We start from the raw sequence: 20,703 nt of genomic DNA, 5'->3' as shown, positions 1-20,703 counted from the left end.
GAGGGAATATGCATCACTAAAACTGCTGGGAAACTTTAATTCCATAGTCAAGTTCATTGTTAATGATACCAAAAGAGAGGCTCTGATGTTTTCATGATGAGTCCATGAGGAATAGAGAAGACACTTTATTTTTTATTGTGTTACTTCAACCAAATAATACTTCCAGTAGGAATGGATTTCTTAGCACATCCTGCGCAACACTATTCTTCTCAGGAGTGAAGAGGGTCCTACATTGGGGGCAGATCCGGGCAAAATCTTGCGTGACTGACATTCTTTGTTGCGAAAAATATTTTCTGTCATTACAGTGTCGCAGTGACTTCATAAATGGTTTGATGCCTCTGCCTGTTAATATGGATGTTCAGGAACAGTGCCTTGCCCTAGCAGTATTAGATATTATACGGCTGGCACAGGAGAACAACAAAACCCCCAAACAAATCCTCAGCAGTGTTAGGTGAGTAGAGATTATGCTACATTAACATTATTAAAACCTTGGGTGTAATGTAACCTGTACAGATCCTTTACAAATGGGCGAAAGTGGTCTTCAGCAGGAGGAGGAGGGGGGGGGGGGGGTGTATAGCTGTCTCCAGAATGGTAAGTTGTTCTTAAGTGGGTGTTAATACTGGACTTTAAGGGCATAACAAAATGTTGCTATGGTACCCTGTAATTCCGGGTTACATACCTGGTAAGTGCATGGATTTTGCAGAGGAAAGAGGATTCCTGTCCTGGTTACTTTAATTTTAAAAGGATGTATCTAAATGGGATACATAGGGCCGTATTCAATGAAAATATTCTCCGTGCATGGCGAGCGTTTTTTTCGCTCGCCATGCACTCGCCATGTTTTTGCGGAGATTCTCCATGTTTGGAGATTCTCCGCCACGGCACTTTAGATAGTATTCAATGTGACTGATACTCGCCGCCCCTCGCGGCGAGTATCAGCCAATCCGGCTTATGAGGTGATGCCGCAGGGAGCCTGAGGACGGCGGCAGGCAGGGAGATGGAAGTCTCCCTGCCTCCCCCAGAACGTATGTGGGGGGGAGGTGGGCTGCCCGGGAGCCAGGCAGCACAGGCTGCCCCCCCGGAGAGCCAACAGGGGGCCGGGTATTCACTGCACCCAATCGTGCATATGTAATGATCGGGTGCAGTGACTATATGAATATCTAATGAGTGGCTCTCGGCTCCCGGCCCCCTGCTGGCTGCTCTGTGTAAAAAAAAAATATATATATCTATTTTTTTTTTATTAAATATATATTCATGTGCTATAAGCACATGAATAAAAATAGCATGCCCCTTCACAGATTAAAATTCCAGATTTTTTGACACCAAAATTAAAACAAAAAAACTTTTATTGTAAAAGTTCATATTCCACTTCTCCATGAAAAGATGGAGAATTGCTACACGGAGAGACACGGCGAAAATCACTTAGAAAGACGGCGAGAAGTGCACGTTGAATAGGGTTGCTCGCTTTTTGAGAGCAAAAGTCTCCGTCCAAGGCGAGAAAAGCACAAACTCGCCATAAAACATGGAGAATTTTTCTTATTGAATACTGCCCATGTGATGACCATTCCAATTGAGGGTCTTCTTATAGAGGTCAGGTAAGTATACTTACATTCCCCCTGCCCTCCCTCACCGCAGCCTAACCCTAAACTTCCCCCTATCCTAAACCTCCTGCTAGTATATAGCCCTAACCCTCATTTCCCACTACCTAAACACCCCTCTGTGGACAGTCTAACCCTAACCCTCCCTTCTAAGTGCATAACCATAACTCTGTAACCTAACTGTAAACCCCCCATATATTCTAACGCTAAGTACCTCCTCGTGCCTAAACCTATACTTGGCATCCCAGCAGTCAGGATTCCAACGTCAGCATTTAATTGATATTGGGATTCCAGCCCTGGCTTCTTTGGGTTAGTTTCAATGCCAACATCAGTTTTGGGAATGCGGCATCCCTGTTGCATGCGCCTTGAAATTCCTAGACTTTTTTGTAGTTCATACAGTGCCTAGGTGTTATTATGATGTATGAAGTGGGTCTTATCATAGTCTCCAGTCCTGTAATTTTCTTTGTCCTCCCTGTACAGCTATAAGCACTGCATTCCCCAGTGTCTCCGGGAGAGCATCGTGAAGTTGAACTTGTTTTGCCGAAAGAGACTACGCCGGAGTTTTCAGAAATCTCTCAAGAAGATCCGTGCCTGTACACTCAGTGTTCCTCTCATCAAAATAAAATACCTAGTAGATATAGAGAAACTCTACCAGGACTTTGGGACAGAGACCTTTCCTGTCAAAAACACCCAGAAAGATGGGAAAGATCTGGTGTTTAAAGTTTCTAGTATGGGAGGCATCACCTGGAAAGAAGCAGAGAGTGAGGTAAGTGAGTAAATACTCTAAAGGTGCCCATACACGGTGCAAGGGTGCTGTGCGATGCGCGCTCCCATGGGCATCCCATTGCACAGCACATGAAGTTTGTGCAGCCCGTGCTTTTTGAACTAGGTCCCGATTGCATTGCATGCAACTCACATGCGAGTTTAAAACGCATGGGAATATTGTACCTTGTATGGGCACCATAAGGCAGGGATGGCCAAACCGGTCCTCGAGATCTACCAACAGTTCATGTTTTTCAAATCACCTAGCTGGTGCACAGCTGTAGTCATTATAGCTGTCACATTTTCAACCATGCTGCATTCATTCCTAATAAAGATACACAGGTTACCTGAGATACATGAACTGCTGGTAGAGGGATTTATTTACTAAGATGGGAGTTCAAATGAAGTTGGGATTTTTCACATAGCAACCAATTATTTATTTATTTTATTTATTAACAGTTTATTATATAGCCCACGCATATTACGCATTACAGAGAATATTTGAACATTCAATACAATATTTGAACATCAATACCTGCCCCAGTGGAGCTTACAATCTATATTCCCTACCACATATACACTCACACACATTAATTCTAGGGTTAAGTTTGATGTAAACCAATTAAACTGCCAGAATATTTTTGAATGCACAGGGAGAATATACAGACTCCGCACAGTTAAGGTCATGGTAAGAATCAATCCCATGATTTCAGTGCTGTGAGGCAGTAATGCCAACCATCACTTTGTCCATGCTGACCAATCAGATTCTACGTTTTCTTTATTTAGCACCTTCTAGTAGATAAAAAATATAAGCTTATCGTCCACTCACTGTTCATCTCACGGCTCGACTACTGCAATGTTCTCCTCACTGGCCTCGCTCTATCCCAACTGGCTCCTCTCCAATCTGTCATCAACTCTGCAGCCAGGCTTATCTTCCTCTCCCGCCGCTCTAATTCTGCCACTCCCCTTCAACAAAATCTGCACTGGCTCCCATTCCCCTACAGAATCCTCTTCAAACACCTCACACTCACATACAGGGCCATCTCTAACTCCATTGCTCCATATATCTCTAACCTCATCTCCATTCATACACCCTCCGGCCCTCTACGGTCGGCCGACGAATGTCATCTCTCCTCTACCCTGCTACCCACGCTAGAGTACAGGACTTTGCCCGTGCTGCAACCCTTCAGTGAAACACACTCCCCCGCTCCATTAGACTATCCACGACCTTGCAAAGTTTAGAACATGCACTCATCTATTCATCAAAGCATACCCTTCTGCTGCATAAACTAGTCCTGAGGCTGGTTCACCGACCCCCTGCCTGTTTACATCCTGCTATCTAGCCACCACCCACTCGCTTGCACCTCTTGTAATCTGTCTGTCTCCCCTTCCTACTAGATTGTAAGCTCCTCAGAGCAGGGCCCTCTTCCCTCCTGTTCAGTGGCGTAAGTTCGCCCCAGTTGCCCGGAGGCAAGATAAATATTGGTGCCCCCCATATAGCTCAATCAGTAAGGTGTCTGTCTCTAGTAAGATAGGTCATGGGTTCTAATACAGGAATACAGGTTGTGACACTTACAAAAATAATGTTATGAGGGGGGAGTCAGCCACAGAAGCGATATCGATGGCTTTCAATGAACTGATTCAAACTGGCAGGAGAGGAGAGGTGCCCCCTTGGGAGTAGGAGCCCGGCGGCAGATGACTCCATTGCCTCCCAGAGTTACGCCTCTGCTCCTGTTGTCAAAGCCCACTTCTCTTCACATTTCACTCACAGCTCTCCCATACTCAAACACTCAGTGACCATCTTTGTCCACATACTCATCTCCATCATTGGCCACAAGTCTCTAGTAGCACATTGGTCAAATCCTCACTACTTATATTTAAGCTGTAATGTGTATTGAACTGTGGCGCTCTTTACTTGTACTCTATTTTTGTTATCTACTGTATTCAATGTAATGCCAAATTTTGTCTCCCTGTACTGTCCCTTTGTACGACGCTGCAAATCACTTGTGGCGCTTATAAATAAAATAATAATAATAATTTGATTGGTTTTCCATAGCAACATCCCATCTTCAATAGAATTCCCATCTTAGTAAATAAACCCCTAAGTAACCAGAGAAGCCATGATGTGGAGAAATATGACAATAATATCTAATGCCGGTGATTATCACTTCTTTATTTTGGGGAGTCATACTAAATTTTGCAGCTCTTTACAGTGCATTTGTAACCATTTGCTTGATAAAACTGTAAAGGAGCTATATTTTAAGTAATTAATTTAACACTGCATTCATCTTTAATATGAACAATACTCTATATCACGGGTGTCAAACACAAGGCCCGCGGGCCAAATCCGGCCCGCCAGACCTCATCATGTGGCCCGCGCAAGGAGATAGCAAGCAGGGCAGTGTGTCCCACCTCCTCTCACCCACCCCACCGCGGCCGCCTTACCTGTTCCTCAACTGTCGGCGGCCATGTTCCTGTAGGCACATATGTATGCGGCTACAGAAACATGGCCGCCGGCCTGCACGGCTACATGGAGGAGGGCCCGGCCGCCTGTTCCCTCTGATGCCCGGCAGTGACAGACACTGGGTGGGGACGTCATGACGATGACGCCGCCCGCCCATGCGTCTGTAGAGAAGTAGGAGCAGGCAGGGAAGCTGGACCGGGAGTCGGGGACAGTGTGGCTGCAGCAAGCAGTGAAGAAAAGCTGGAAGCCGCAGCAGCTGCAGGACAGACGGAGAAACAGTAAGTGAGGATGAGGATCACACTCACAATAAAAAAAAATATATATTTGCTGTTTCCTGAGGTGTCCCCGTTTATAATAATAATAATGCCATGACACCACAGGCTGCTCCTCCTGTATAATCATTTATGTGTCATGGCATTACTTTAATTATATTATACAGGGGGAGCAGTCTGTGGTGTCATGGCATTATAATTATACAGGGGGAGCAGCCTGTGGTGTCATGGCATTATAATTATACAGGGGGACCTACAGATACAACCGGCCCTTTGAGGGTGACCAAACTGCTGATGCGGCCCCCGATGAATTTGAGTTTGACACCCCTGCTCCATATTATTGAAACAGCTATGCCAATCAGCCAATGGACATGAAGTAGACGGGGTTTGGACAGTATTTGGTGAGGGAAAACACTCAGGCCACATGCTTTGAGTTTATCTATTTAATTACAGCAACAGCATGTTCCAATATTTTGCACCGTGGACTCAAGATTATATCCGCATGGCACAACTAGTATAACAATGATAGTTTGCTTTCCTGCTCCCCTCCCTACTCCAGAACATTCACTGGCCAGTCAGCAGAGCAAGACGAGAATAGCGTGCTTTCACATTCTAACGCAGGATTCCCTCTGCCCAATTGGTCATGGATCATAGGGTTGACAGTTTCTAGGTCATCTCCAAAAGGTCAAAATCCACAAGGTCAACATTGGAAAGGTCAACACATGAAAAGGTTGATATGACTTTCTTACTTTTTTGGTGTCAGTATCAACAACCCGAGCAAGTGGCCCCCCAAAGAGTGTACTGAGCCTGCTTTGATCACCATGCTTCAGGCTACTACTGTGCTCAGCACATTACCATTCCCAGTGGTAGTCCATGGGTTTGTTACCAAAAGGTCCAGCATTTGTTGTCATATTTCTGTATTTACAGTATTATATTCTTTTTGGGAAATAAAATATTACAATGTGCACTTAATTCATGTATCCTTTGCAGTTGTGGCAGCCATTTTGTGACTTCGCAGATATTGTAGACATTAGAATAACACAAACTAATGTTGATCAAACAATAGTAGAAGGACGCATTGTGACCATCACCAAGCAAAACAACAAGGTTCTGGTGAGTGGAGTGTGAGGTAAAACAGATGGTACATGGCAATAGAGGACAGCATTTAGATGATATACAGACTGGGGTAGATGTATTCATCCTTATCAAGAGATAAATGCAAGGATGATAAGGAGAGAAAAACGTCCAGCCAATCAACTCCTTACTGACATTTTTCAGACACAGCCTGTAACATGGCAGTTAGCAGGTGATTGGCTGTGAATCTCTCTATATCACCCTTGCATTTATCTCTTGTTAAGGCTTAATACATCTGCCCCATTGTCAGATCTAAATATACAACATTTACTTTATGGCATATTATGACATATTTTGGAGGGTACAGTATAATGCATTTTTTATTTCTGCAACTATGAAGCCACAAGTATTTCTGCATGAAGTCATCTGTTGAAAGTTTAAAAACTGTGATATCCCCTTGTCTCATACCTGACCTTAGGAAAATTTAAAATCATGGAAACAATCAGTACAGTTTGTTGCAAATATCAGGAGTTATATCTGTAAGTTGTAAAACCCAGTATACTATTTTAAATAGTTAGAATTGTTTGTGCAGAATTATATAGTTTTATGGGGGTATGCATTGCTCCACCGTTATTCCCGACAGGTGGCGGGACCCTATTCAATGCTGTCTTTACCGACAGCATTGAAGAGGTATCATGGCAGAAAGAGCCCGACTTTAGAAGCTGACGGGCCCGTTCTGCTGATAACGGGCGTTTACGCGGACACTTTTTGGCGATCCACAGGCAGGACATTGAATCCAGCTTGCCCATTTTCTGTCAAGCAAAACGTTAATGGACCTGGCTCACGGCTGTGGGGAGGGATCAACAGCCATGATCCGGGATTGCGTACCCGCCATAATGTTTCTATAAAAAATGTTCTCCAACTAAGAGAATACAATTTCAGGGTCTGAATCTGATTTGTATGGAATTGCACAGCCGCAAGTCTGTAAAAATAAAATGCAAATATAGTAGGTGTCTGTAGGGACGGTATGCCGGCATTCAGAAGACCAACATAGGAATACCGTCTCCCTGCCCCCTCCAACCCTCCCTTTCCACAACCTAATCCTCGTATGTTATTACCTCACCCTAACTTTCCTAACTTGCACTTTAAACCTACCCTCCCCCCCCCATAGCCTAACTCTAACTCCCATTTCTTCTGCCTAAATCTAACCCTCCCTCTCCACAGCCTAAACCTAACCCCCAACCCTGGAACCTAATCCTATCCTTTCCTAGCATACCTACAGTATAATCGTTAATTTGGCATTAACATTGGCATCCCCAGCAATGCCCATATTCTGGCACCAGTCTTCTGGCCGCAAGCCTATTTTCACCAGGATGCTAACCTTATCTCGTTTGTAGGAAATTTGTACGTAAACCATCGGGTTAGTGTAAAAATCTGAATCAGACTCTCAGTTGTTACCTGTAGGAAAGTCAACCGCATTCCAGAGATAGACAAATTTGCACGTAAACCACCAGTTTTGTGTAAAAATAGGAATTAGGCACACTTATTACCGGTACAAAAAAATTGTTACAGTATATCTAGGTTTACTGTATGGTACTTGTGTATTATCAGGGCGCCCATTACGTAGTTTACGTAGTGGTGTATTCAGAATACCAATACAGGACTATGCTGGCTACGTAAACTACGTAAGTGGCTCTGGAGCCCTAAAAATACACAATGCTTAATATCCCCACTATCCACGTCATACCCCCAGTATCCATGTCAGAGTGGAGTTGATTTTATAAAGTGTGGCGAGCTCAGCGAGCCACCGAGCCTGAAGCGCTTTAGGCTTGGTGGCTCGCTCCGCTTGCCACACTTTATAAAATCAACTCCATGCCAACGTGGATACTGGGGGTATGACGTGGATAGTGGGGGTATGACGTGGATAGTGGGGGTAAAATGGCTGGTCTATACTAACCTTCCTCCGGCCCGGGCACCGCGTCGATCCCTGCTGACTCCCCGCTGACTCACGTAGGGATCCACGGTGACTCCCCGGCAGTCGCATTCAGTCCCCCTGGTCTGGCACTCGCCACGGACACTTTACACAATTAGTGTAGTGCCGCTGGGGGAGAAGGGAAACCATGTGATGCTCTGCCAGCGGCACTACGCTGAATTACGCTGGGGAGTCATCGGGGATCGCCTCCCAGAGGAGGGTAAGTATAAAACACACCACCCTGCTCCCAGTGCTGCCTCCTGTATTATCACGGCGCCGGCTACGCTGACAACGTAGCTTAGCCTACGTATAAAACGTAGCGTATCCGGGCGCTGTGATAATACACAAGTACCTACTATAATTAGTAGATTTTGTTTTTGCTTTCTTTAACAGTTAAGTTTTCTGAATACACCTGATAGACCTGATATTTTATGAGATATGTAATCTCAAAATAGTTTTACTATTATATTTCCCCAAGGAGTCCCAGTTTCCAGTCCTTAGGGAAGCCCTGTCTTTTGTGTCTCTCATTGATGGATACTACCGGTTAACTACAGACTCTCACCATTATTTTTGTGAGGAAGTGGCACCTCCACGCCTCCGGTGGAATTTGGAGAATCAGTGCCATGGACCCATCACGTGAGTTACAGAAAGCTAAACAGTCCCTTTAACTTCATATCCAGTAACATTGTAAGGGTATCGAAAAGAACCTTTCATTAAAGTGCAAGTTAAGTTTACTTTCTAACAGCATTGTTATGTACAGTATGCTTAGTATAGCTCATTATATAAACATTAATGACCAAGTTTAATACAGTATGTGTGGGCATTCTATGTGGTCCCTTCTTAAGCAGTAGAAAATCAATCAAAGGGGTGTACACACGATGCAATTTGTCCAAGCCATATTTTCACAAAGCCGCCTGTCACGGTGTAATTTGGCCATGGCTTGGGGAAGGCAGGATGTAGTTAGCCATCTTTTTCTCTGACGGCTAACTATATCTTGATTAGGACTCAGCTTAGAGAGAATAGCCAAGCCGAGTCCCGCATGTACACCCCTTTAATTGTGTTGCATGCTCCGATATTCACGTGCTTGTTGATAGAGTCAGATTAAAAGGCCACACAGGTCTTGGGCTGAAATGCTCAATAGCCTATTGTGAGAAATACAGTATAGGAGCTGTGGCCAGTGCTGTGTGGGTGTTGCCAATGCCATGTGGGTGTGTTTACCTATCATTTATCAGCCTCATAATGGGCCATATGTATCAAGCTTCAAAAAGTGATAATAACCAGCCAATCAGCTTCTACCTGTCATTTTTCAAACCCAGCCTGTGACATGGTAGAGCTTTTGACTCTTGATACATCTGGCCCAATATGTGAAAGTGTAAAAATTACATCATTTTTTTAAGAAAAGAAAAACGAATTTAATACAAGGGGTGAGATTTAATAGGATGAGAGATTCAGAAAGTGAGAGATTTGGGAAGAAATATCCTGTTTTTTTAAAGCAGCAATCATTTACACTGCAAAACCAGTTTGATTTTGAAGTGTAAATGATTGCCGCTTTAAAAAAACTGGAGATTTCTTCCCAAATATCTCACTTTCTGAATCTCTCATCCTATTATATCTCACCCTTATGGTTTATGGCTGAATGTATGGTTAGTTGATGACTGGTTATTGCTATCCTGTCATGTTGATGGGCCTACCATTATTTGAAGATATAGCTCCATCCGACCCATTGTTAATATACTGTAGTTTGCTTGACAATCTCTGCCAAGTTTTATGTGGTTGTAGAGGGTGTAGAACAAAATGGCAGCATTTCAAGTAAAGCATGAGTTTGCACCGACCACTGACAGGAGTTATACCATTTTTATGGCAATTTCGGCAGTGCTCCTGCCGCCGCTGCCACTGGACTCCAGATGGTAAGCATTAGAAACAGGTATGCGGTCCCTGGATCTAGGTGGACAGTCACTAGGTCAACCACTAATGGTCGACTGTCACAAGGTTGGCACCCAAGAATGGGCAACATACCCTAGGTTAACATACCCTAGGTTAACAAAGGTCAACACAGGCTTAAGGTTGAAATGGACATGGTTGACATGAATAAGGTTGTCATGAGTTTTTCATGTTTTTGTTTTAAAGGTGTTTTTTTCCTCATACTTTACCATCCATGTGGGCATAGAATGAGAATATAATAGTGTGCAGAGCACTGTGCCACCTGCGGTAAAACTTCTGCTCTCACTTTGCTGTATAGTTCAGACTTGGCTAGTGTACTGTCCATGCGGGAGTGTCAGACTGTGGAGGTTATTCTGATCGGAGCGGCCAAACGTGCGTACGTTCACTATTAACGTACGCTAGCCGTACGCGGCCGTTGGGGTTAAGTCCACCCACAAATCAGCCGCTTACGTACGGGCAGAAATAACGTAGAAGGGGAGTGGCGTACAAATGAGCGTACGGCAACGTACGCGGACGGCCCAGCCCTTGCACTCCGACAACAGGCGTACAACTGAGCGTACGGCGCCGTTTACGGACGTCTTTCGTCCGTCTTCCCACCGACTTCTTGCGGAGATCTGAGCGTACGCCAGCTTGCACGGACGGGTCCCTATTGTTTTCAATGGAAAACACAGCTTATGTCACCGCTCGTGAGAGTGAGCGTACGTCCGTGTACGCTGCCATACCCTTCACATATATGGACCTGCAAATCTTGCCTTTCAACTACAATTCTGACAATTGATTAATTAATCTATTTGTTAATCTATTATTGTTTTCTATTAACTCAATTGTCTACCTTAATAAAGACCTAATAAAACAACATTTGAACCCTCATTACATGTATATTTGTTATGTTCTAATGTGGCATTTTAATCACTATCTATGTGTCCCCATATTGCTGTTACTTTTAAATCAAGTTATGTTGGTGTTTCAGTATATGTACTAAATTATGTCCATAATTACTTTGTCCACAATGTGTAACATGTATACCTACCCTGATGTTATGTGTGATGTTTTAATCTAACAACATTAAACATTCATGCATTTTCACTATGTGTTATTTTACTCAAAAACACACACATTCACACATCAATCATTACCCCTCACCTCAAATTACAAGTATAACTTACAGTACACATCTGTATGTACCTACCATTACAAGCCCTCTAACATATTTCTGATTAAAAACACAGGCAATTTCGAACTGTACATAAACTTTTATTTATAACAAAAATAATAAGGGGGGGGGATAAAAAAAAAATTAAATGCGGGCCTCCAGAAGGCCAAACAGGATCTGGAGGTACAGGAGGGTGAGGACGATCTCCCGCATTAGGGCTGCCACCTCCTCCTGCTGCTGTTCAGTGTCTGTAGTGAAGGGATAAAAAAAAAAAATTAATATATAACATACACAAATGTTTGTTGTATTTGTACATAATAAAAAGTTCAGAGTTATGTGTGAAGGCCACATACATTTTTAAACTACATTGAAGATGGGTCTGCTGTAAACACAGTACTAAAAAATAATATGTTAACACACACATACTGTACATAGTAAATAACATTAATTCAATTACTCCTTCATGGATGAATGTATGCTGTATCCCAATTGGTACTTTGGTTTTGGGGGACTGTCCTCTAACCTCACAATTAGGCTGTGCTATTTAAGGGTTATGACATTGTTGTGGCTTAAGCACTCCTTACTATTTTAAATTTCGGACATTGCTGTACAAATTATAGGCCTACAGCTATGTTTGTAAAGCATGCATCCGCATGGCCTCACACACTATTACCAAAACAATCTCTACATTTATGTTGCACCAGTGCCAGATTAAGCCTTCGGGGGGCCCGGGGTACTTTAGACCGGGGGGCCCCCTTGCACTTGTCATTACTGGCCGCACACTGCATGGGAGAATATTATACTGTCAAAACACAGAGTAAAGGCAGAATAAACTTGGTCAATGGTTAACTGCAGGGGATATATATATATATATATATATATATATATATATATATATATATATACACACACACACACACCACATGAAAAGCCTGTGTTTGTTCCTCTGCCCCTTACTCTGGAGGAGACCTCACAGTCCTAGTGCTGCCTCTGATTAAAAACCCTCACATGACTAAGCTGCTGCTGCTGTTCTCCATGGACCTGAGAAGCATGTAATGAGCTCCACCAATCAGAGCTCAGCACAAACTTCTCAGCCTCTGTCCTCTGGTGCAAAGTGTCATGGGACTTAGTCAACTCCCAGAAATGCACTGCACACTTGTGCAATCAGTGTGCCTTGGCTCCCGATGCTCAGCACCATAAATCATTGTCACATTGGCAGATAGGTGAAGCTGCAGCACTACCCCACCCATGCACAAAACCTTTAGCTAAAAAAAAACAAATAAAAACTTAAAATTTTTTTTAAAAAAAAATACATGACAACCACAGGGGGCCCCTAGCTAGAGGGGGGCCCAGGGGCACTGACCCCTTGTGCCTCCATTATAATCCGGCCCTGTGTTGCACATCATGCTGGGAACTGGAGTTACCCAACACCTGGAGCCACATAACTACCACACCACTAATGTCGGATATCTCATTGGATGTACTGTTATGTCAATTATTCAAGGGGTGAGGCATGGCCACACTCAAAAAAACCACCAAGGGGACCCTTGTTCCTGGAGAAGGACAGGACACACCTCATGGTCGCCCTGCAGTGATATGTTGCAACTAATGTTGATGTTGGATACACATATGTGGTTGTTGTGATTGTTTATGTGTAGAAATGTGTAGGTCAACATTAGACACATTATTTACTTACGGCTACTTGAGCCATCCTGGTCCCCGCTGGTTGGCTGTGCGGTGGTTGGGGGGGTCAGGAGCAAGGGGGATGGGATGGGAATTTGGATAGAGGTAGTGGGTGTGAGTGGGGATTGGAGAGGTTTGGGGGTGGGTGGTGGAGAGGTGTAGGGGGGTTGGAAATGGGGTGGGGAGGGGGTGGGGGTAGGGGTGTGGGTGGGGGTGGGGGTAGGGGTGTGGGTGGGGGTAGGGGTGTGTGTGGGGGTGGGGGTAGGGGAGGGGGTTGGGGAGGGGGTGGGGGTGGGGGTTGGGGAGGGGGTGGGGGAAGGGGATGGGGAAATTGTGTGGGCCCCAGCTTGAGCCATTGTCTCGGCCTCCTCTTCCTCCTCCTCCTCTTCCTCCTCTTCTTCCTCCTCCTCTTCCTCCTCCTCTTCTTCCTCCTCCTCTTCCTCCTTCTCTTCTTCCTCCTTCTCTTCTTCCTCCTCCTCTTCTTCCTCCTCCTCCTCTTCCTCCTCCTCGTCTGGCTGCTCCAGGGCTGCCTGCTCGTGGGCTGCCTGGTCCCGGGCTGCCTGCTCCCGGGCTTCCATGCGTGCCCTTGCCCGTGCTGAAATGTTCATGTTGATGGCATAGAAATCGAAGATTGGGTTTCATAAAAAAGGGGGAAATAAAAATTCACATTAGTCATGCTCATAACCTTCCAAATTATCATTGCTGTTATATTTCAGACATTTATCATGCAAACTAATTGATATGCTACACCCAAAAACTGAGCAAATACTTAACCCCCCCCCCTATACACCCCATATACCCCCCATATACCCCCCTATACACCCCATATACACCCATATACCCCCCCTATATACACCCATATACCCCCCCTATACACCCCATATCCCCCCATATACCCCCATATACACCCATATACCCCCCCTATACACCCCATATCCCCCCCTATACACCCCATATCCCCCCATATACACCCATATACACCCATATACCCCCCCTATACACCCCATATCCCCCCCTATACACCCCATATCCCCCCCATATCCCCCCCATATACACCCATATACCCCCCCTATACACCCCATATCCCCCCCATATACACCCCATATCCCCCCCATATACACCCATATACCCCCCCTATACACCCCCTATACACCCCCTATACACCCATATACACCCACATACTCAGGAACATATTTATAAAAAGTACAGAAAACATTAGCTAAAAAACGCAGACATACTAGTAATCAAAACTTACATCGGGCAATATGGCGGCGAAGGGTGCAGAGCAAAACTGGCTGCCACCGGCGCAGGTCAGACCAGCGCCGCTCAACTTGCCCCAGGCTTCTGCGGACGCCGGTCGTCGAGTATATTAGGCGGCGGGCAGCAGTATACGCCCGCCGCTTGTCCATATTGCTGACATATGGGCCCCGGGGCCCCAGGTGACGGTCCATTACGTCAACCAGGGCCAACAGCTCCTGGGTCGTAAACGGCCTAGCCCTGGTAGTAGTCATAGTGCCAATGGCGCAGTTAATAATTGCAGGTACATATATCACTTTTGGTGCTTGCTGATTGGTGTAAAAAATTGTTTGTTTGGTATTAACTTTATTAATCCCTCTTACATTAACAAACTGGATGCGAATAGAAACTTACGCGGACCGTTCCGATATACACACACCATAACCAACAGCATGCATTCAATGTATAGAGAGGAACTGTATATACAGTGTGCGGAAAATAATACACGCAACCATTTACTTATAACTACGCTGCTTAAAGGGGGCACGATACACCGATTTCCATGGAGAGGAGTGCTGTATTTACAGTGTGCGGAAAATAATACACGCAACCATCTACTTATAACTACGCTGCTTAAAGGGCCACAATGCAACATGTTGCTGTATGACAATTTCATACACATTACATATGTAAGGAAAGCATTGTAACGTGATGTTTTGAAATGTGACTCACAAAGCATACACGAACTCCAACAGATACCAGCTGACAACACTTATCATTGGAATGACAGGTGCACACATTTCACGATGTAGCCCACAATGCTCCACAACCTGTGTATGTGCATATACAGGTGATTGATCAGGTGCGTTGAGACCTGCGTAATTTAAGCGGGAATTATCGGCGGGAAATATCGGCGTAAATGAGCAAATACATTGCGGAGAAAAATATACGCCCCCTTGTTCATGGCGGGAGATTAACATATAAATATTCAGTCAGATGCAGGCCACAATTGCTGCAAACATGTCTAGTTCAGACGATTCCGCAGCTGAGGACGCTCTCCAGAGAGCAAGAGCAGAATCCTTGCTGGAAAGGTTGAGGCAGAGGGAGCAGGAGAGGACAAGGAGGAGCCAAGACCAAGCGGGCCCCTCAGTAACAGGCCCTGTTCAACCTCCACCAGCTCCACAAGGGCCAAGCAACCAGCCAGAACAAGAGGTTGCATCTCTCCAAACAGGTGTGACCCAGCAGGTGCATGGTGAGAGAACTGGGGCCACCAGAAAACGAGCTGCAACATCTAGGGTGAGGACTGAGCAGGATACCACCACCAGAAAGAGAAACCCTGCATTTGTAGAGGCCGAAATGCGAATTCTAGTGCCCAGGGCACGCGAATGGATTGAATTGCCAACCAGGAAGCCGGGTGCCAGTGCAAGGAGAAACCTTTGGGAGAAGATCACAGAGGAAGTGAACCAGGTGGCACCAGTGGTCAGAAATTGGGACGCGGTGAAGAAAAGGTTAGTGTGTTTGTCAGGGCTATTTTTCAGCAGTCTCCAGCAGGAACTGAGGCCCTTATTCTAGTTCACTCTTTCTGGCCAAATATTTATTAGATGGACAAAACCATGTGCACTGCAGGTGAGGCAGGTGTTACTTGTGCAGAGATAATCAGATTTGGGTGGGGTTTTACACCTGCCTCACCTGCAGTGCACATGGTTTTGTCCATCAAAGAAATATTTGGGCAGAAAGAGTGAACTAGAATAAGGGCCTCAGTTCCTGCTGGAGACTGCTGAAAAATTGCCCTGGTCTTTGTCCCCCTGATGTCATATGTGTGTACATATGTTACATGTATGTTTTGAGACTAATAGAAAGGTGTGTTTGTAGATAGTGCTACACTTCAATGTCACATGTGAACACAACCATGTCTAATAACCCACATTGATATATGAAACATACACCATTGGTGTGATGTGAGGTTATGGGCACAGTTCTGCTCATGTGAAGTATGTGACGGGACAAGAGAAAGTATGTTTTTGAAAGAGTTGTTGTAACATGTTCCATATGATGCTACTGAAACAAGAATGACCAAACTGTGCACATGTAGCTGGTGAGAAACTACACATCCCAGTATGCCATTCCATAGTTAAATTACTCCATAATAACCACATTGTCAAGCTATGGTGGAATGTGTAGTTTCACACCAGGTGGAGGTGCATAATTTGGCCATGGATGATGTCATTTCTGCATAGTGATGTATGTATGTGCATTTAGTGGCCTAATGAATGAGATGAGACACTGAAATGCCTCCTAATTGAGACATGAATGTGTGTGTGGGACACATATGGCAAAAAAACATAAGATCACCCACACTAGGAAATGTCACGTAGCTAGGGGTACCACATAGTCCCTTTAATTACGGACACATATTAATTACACAGGTTCTGTTGCTGGCTGACTTCAAGACTCCACTTCACCTAATTTTAAACTGCCACAGAACCTGTGTAATTAACATGTGTCCGGAATTTAAGGGACTAGGTGGTAACCCTACACGTAGCACAGTGGTGCACATATCTCATGGTGATATTTGTATTTTTAAACTTGTAGGTGGACTGACTTCAAAACGGCAATGAAGAGGAAGATGACTGACCGGTACAACCACAGCATGTCCACCGGGAGAGGTCCTATGCCCGACCATTTGGAGTATACCCCCCTGGAGCAGGACTCCTTGGACGTGATTGATGTGGGGGAGGTCAGGGGGATCTCCAATATGGACAGTGAGCTCCCGGCGGAGGTCTTTGCTGCTGCTTTTGATGGTAAGTCACAGTAATGCATTGTATTTAGAAAGATATTTTTTATTGCGTATGTGATGGTGACATTGTTTTCAATTCTTATCCTAGAAGAAGCAGAAACCCAGGATGTACCGGCAGCATCTTCCTCTGCAGAGCCACAGGTGGAGCAAGTGGTCCAGCCTCCACCAAGACGTCGCCCCCAGCACCAGCCACAGGAGACATGGGATGAGAGCCTGTTGGTGACACTGGAGAGGATCGAGCAGCAAGGGGTGGATGCTGCGATCCGTCAGCAGCAGGTGGGGGAATTTCTGGCGGAGTGGAAGGCCACAAACAGGCTGCAGTGTGAGGCCTTGAACCGCATTAACGACACTCTGGCGGCTGGCATAGTAAGCATTGGCCAACACCTCAGCCGCCAGAATGAACTTCTTGCGGAGCAGCTGTCCACCGCCAGGTCCCTAAGGGACAATCCCCCATCTGCTGCCCCACACCAAGCTGCTCCCCAACCTTCCACCTCTGCTGACCCTCCTGTGTCGACTAGGGGAAGACGCCGCAAGGCAGCTGAGCCAAAGGCCCCTGTCCCCAAGGCCCCATCTAAAAGGGGGAAAAAAGGGCCCAAATAATGAGACCTGGTTCACTTCCTCTGTGGTTGGACCCCAAATGTTTAAATTGCACTGGACATCCGCTTCCTGAGTTGGCCATCTATCCATTTGCGTGCCATGGGCATGAAAGTTCGTATTTTGACCTCTACAAATGCAGGATAAATTTGTGGTGGTGTGTATCTTGCTTAGTATTCACCCTGGTTGTTGCAGTACGTATTCTGGTGTCCCCATTTCTTTCACCATTGCATTTGCAGGGTAACACATGTTTGGAGATATGCAACCTCTTGTTCTGGCTGTTTTATTATTTGTGTGTCTATTTTATTTGTTTATTTGATTTCTCACATTAAAGTGTGAAATAAGCTGTGATGCTGAACAGCAAATAAATTTATTTTACAAATTAAATCAAAATTGTGGTATGTGTCATTTCTTGTGTGAAAAAAAATACTAGATTTATGTGTACTTACTGACCAGGGTATTTTTGAACATTTGTTGAAGTGTGGTAGAAGTTTCCCATGTGTAACCCTCTCCATGGCCATTCCCATGTTCCTATCCAACTTTTCCCTGCTAATTAGTTTGTGTCAGCACATGTGCAGAGCAACTTAATAGGTGAGAAAGCAGTTTGTGTGCAGGTGAGGTAGCTCCTACAGTAGTAGGTAAAAGCAGGTCCAGAACAATGCTTTCCTCATGGAGTGGGTGAGGCAGACAAACAAGGGTGAAAAGGTACATTTGTGTAGGAATGCATATGTGTCCTCCCTAAAAAAAGATGTGTGAATGGGCCAAACATGATAAAATAGCTTGTGAACAAACATGCATAACTTTTTAAATATATATATATATATGATTTTACAGTGTCATAAGCAGATGTAGGAATCCTTTGTTAGAGAGATGAGAGTGCAATAATGTGATTGGTGGCATCTTACATCCAGAGTGTAGTCAAATCCAAATCATAGCAGATGAGATAGTGGTACAGGTCATTATTTTGGGTACTATACAAAGATTGTGTGGAAAATAGTGGTCATGGGCTTAAAACATTGCTGAAACATCCTTTGTAGGTGTTAGATGTGGTTTATGTTATTGTATCCTAAATACAAAACCTATGTTAGTATTAGAGTGAACACGTTGACACATGTCGACTTGTGTAGATTGAGTGTGCTACTGTGTAAAGTCTATGAAAGCACGTAGTGAATGTGTCTAACTGTTTAGCAAATACCTACCTTAGCGTATATAAGCAGGTCTTAAAAAGATTCTTACCTTAAATTAAACAAACCTTTAAATGTGGAGAAGTATAGAAAGATAAGCTTCCAATGTGTTTGCGTGCTGTGTGTGGCTTGCAGGCAGTGAAATAATGGTTTGGACTTAATAGACTGCAGCATTGCTTATTACATTCAGGTGTATGTGTTTGAGTAGTAATCAGCGTTAATTAGCAAACTCAGGCGCACGCTGGCATGCGGTATCTGTAGGGGTGGTCTGAGCTGGCGGTTGGCGGGCGCTTGTCTGGTGTCCGAAATGAACGGTGCTTTAGGCGATCGTGCGGTAGTAGCACCGATCATTTTTGGTGCACACCCCCGTGTACGCCCATATTTACGCCCATTTTCCCTCATTATTTCGGCCGCTCCCCTCAACACGCCCCTATGCCGCCCCCAATACCCGTACACTCGCGTACAGGTTTTTTCGCACGTTGAGACCCGTCCGTAAGCGTTGTTCAGTGGTCGCGCCTGCGCATTAGCGAATCTGCACATGCGCAGATCATGAAAAACCCCGGGACGTACGCGTACGGCCCGGCCGCACCAACCAGAATAAGGCCCTTTGTGTGCAAGAGTAAGGGCTGATGGAGAGGGATCAGGATTATCCCTCTCTAAAAAAAGCAATGTGGTAATCTACTAGGAGCAAACATTGTTTGATGATGGCATTAGCTGAGCTCATTTCTGAGCTTGGTAAATTTGACAGCATAGCAACCCCCCACAGAAAACGACGGGGTCTATTTCTGGATAGGGGATCCATTGCTTTCGCTGGATACCCTATAAATTGCTGCTTTGAGTATATTTTCCACTACAAAAGTTTCATAAATATGTCTCTATGCTTTACCTTTTTTCCTTTGTCTTACCATGTGGATAACATACAAATCTCTATCTATTAATTTCTAACATATACAGTATTACTGCTTGCTTACAGCGACCCTTTTTACATGCTACTTTATCAACCAGCTTCATTTTTTCATTCCATTAGCTCTGAATTTGTTATTGACAAACTGAAGAAAAATGGCGGTATTGGAGGAAGCTATGTTCTTCGCTGCTCCCCCCAAGACTATGACAAGTTTCTGCTAACTGTGTGCTTGGAGGTAAAGCATTACTTATTTCTCTCCTGTATATTCTTTTACGTTTTTGGACTTCTGTTATCAGTGAATAGTAAAAAGAAGTGTTTACTTACAGTAAGTACAGACGAGCATCCAGCATGGCCTGTGTTCATCACATAATTTATATAATATATTGTTGTGGTAATTTGATTTCATATCAAGCTGTATATTGTAGCTATTTCTTAATTTGAAGGAAGGTAGTAGAGCTGGGCTTTCCTCACAGAGGGTTTTTCGAGCTAGTAAATTACCAAAATGAATCATAGGGGTATTCCATGTATGTTTGTCAATGTAGTGTCAGGTACTTATCCCATTCTAGACACATTGGTACAAAGTATTTTGAAATTGCTTGACCTGCACCTGAAAGGCCTGGTTTAGTGTTGGATGCATGTCCTAATGCAGAAGGCTCTTGTGCATATCCGCATTCTGCGAATGCACTTTGACAAGAAAGCAGCGATTGTCCTTGTGCAAACAGAGTGAGCCATCTTATTGAGTTGAGTTACAGTATTCTGGGTGGCAAATAAGTGGATGCAAGAAACTGTGAGAGTGTCATGGGAAATAATGTAAAGCAACATCCATGCTTAAGAACTGGGGTATGTAAACTTTTGATCAGGGTCATTTGGGTAGTTTCTTTTGTCATTATGATTTAAAAAGAGTAAACACAGTTGTTTGACAATAAATGGCTTCACCCAACCACTAACCATGAGTAAAAGAAAAAGGTGTGAGTTATCATTCATATTCTCTGACAAATTGCCAGAAATTCACAAATTCTGCTAGGGTATGTAAACTTATGAGCACAACTGTATATCAAGGAATGTTACACTG

At 44.4% G+C, this 20,703-nt stretch overlaps 1 protein-coding gene across 1 annotated transcript in view; it reads left to right on the top strand.

Moving 5' to 3' along the window:
- JAK3 (Janus kinase 3) overlaps positions 1-20,703 on the top strand; it is a 97,342-nt gene that overhangs the window by 15,668 nt on the left and 60,971 nt on the right. The window contains exons 6-10 of the mRNA XM_083181765.1: positions 306-451; positions 2,076-2,361; positions 6,084-6,206; positions 8,618-8,775; positions 19,755-19,866. Coding sequence (XP_083037891.1) covers positions 306-451; positions 2,076-2,361; positions 6,084-6,206; positions 8,618-8,775; positions 19,755-19,866 — 825 coding nt within the window. The remainder of the gene's footprint in view (positions 1-305; positions 452-2,075; positions 2,362-6,083; positions 6,207-8,617; positions 8,776-19,754; positions 19,867-20,703) is intronic.

The sequence above is a fragment of the Crinia signifera genome, chromosome 1 (genome assembly GCF_055691185.1).
Source record: "Crinia signifera chromosome 1, ASM5569118v1, whole genome shotgun sequence".
NCBI classification, from domain to species: domain Eukaryota; kingdom Metazoa; phylum Chordata; class Amphibia; order Anura; family Myobatrachidae; genus Crinia; species Crinia signifera.
Note: the sequence above shows the minus strand (reverse complement) of the source record. Positions and strands in the feature narration are given on the sequence as shown.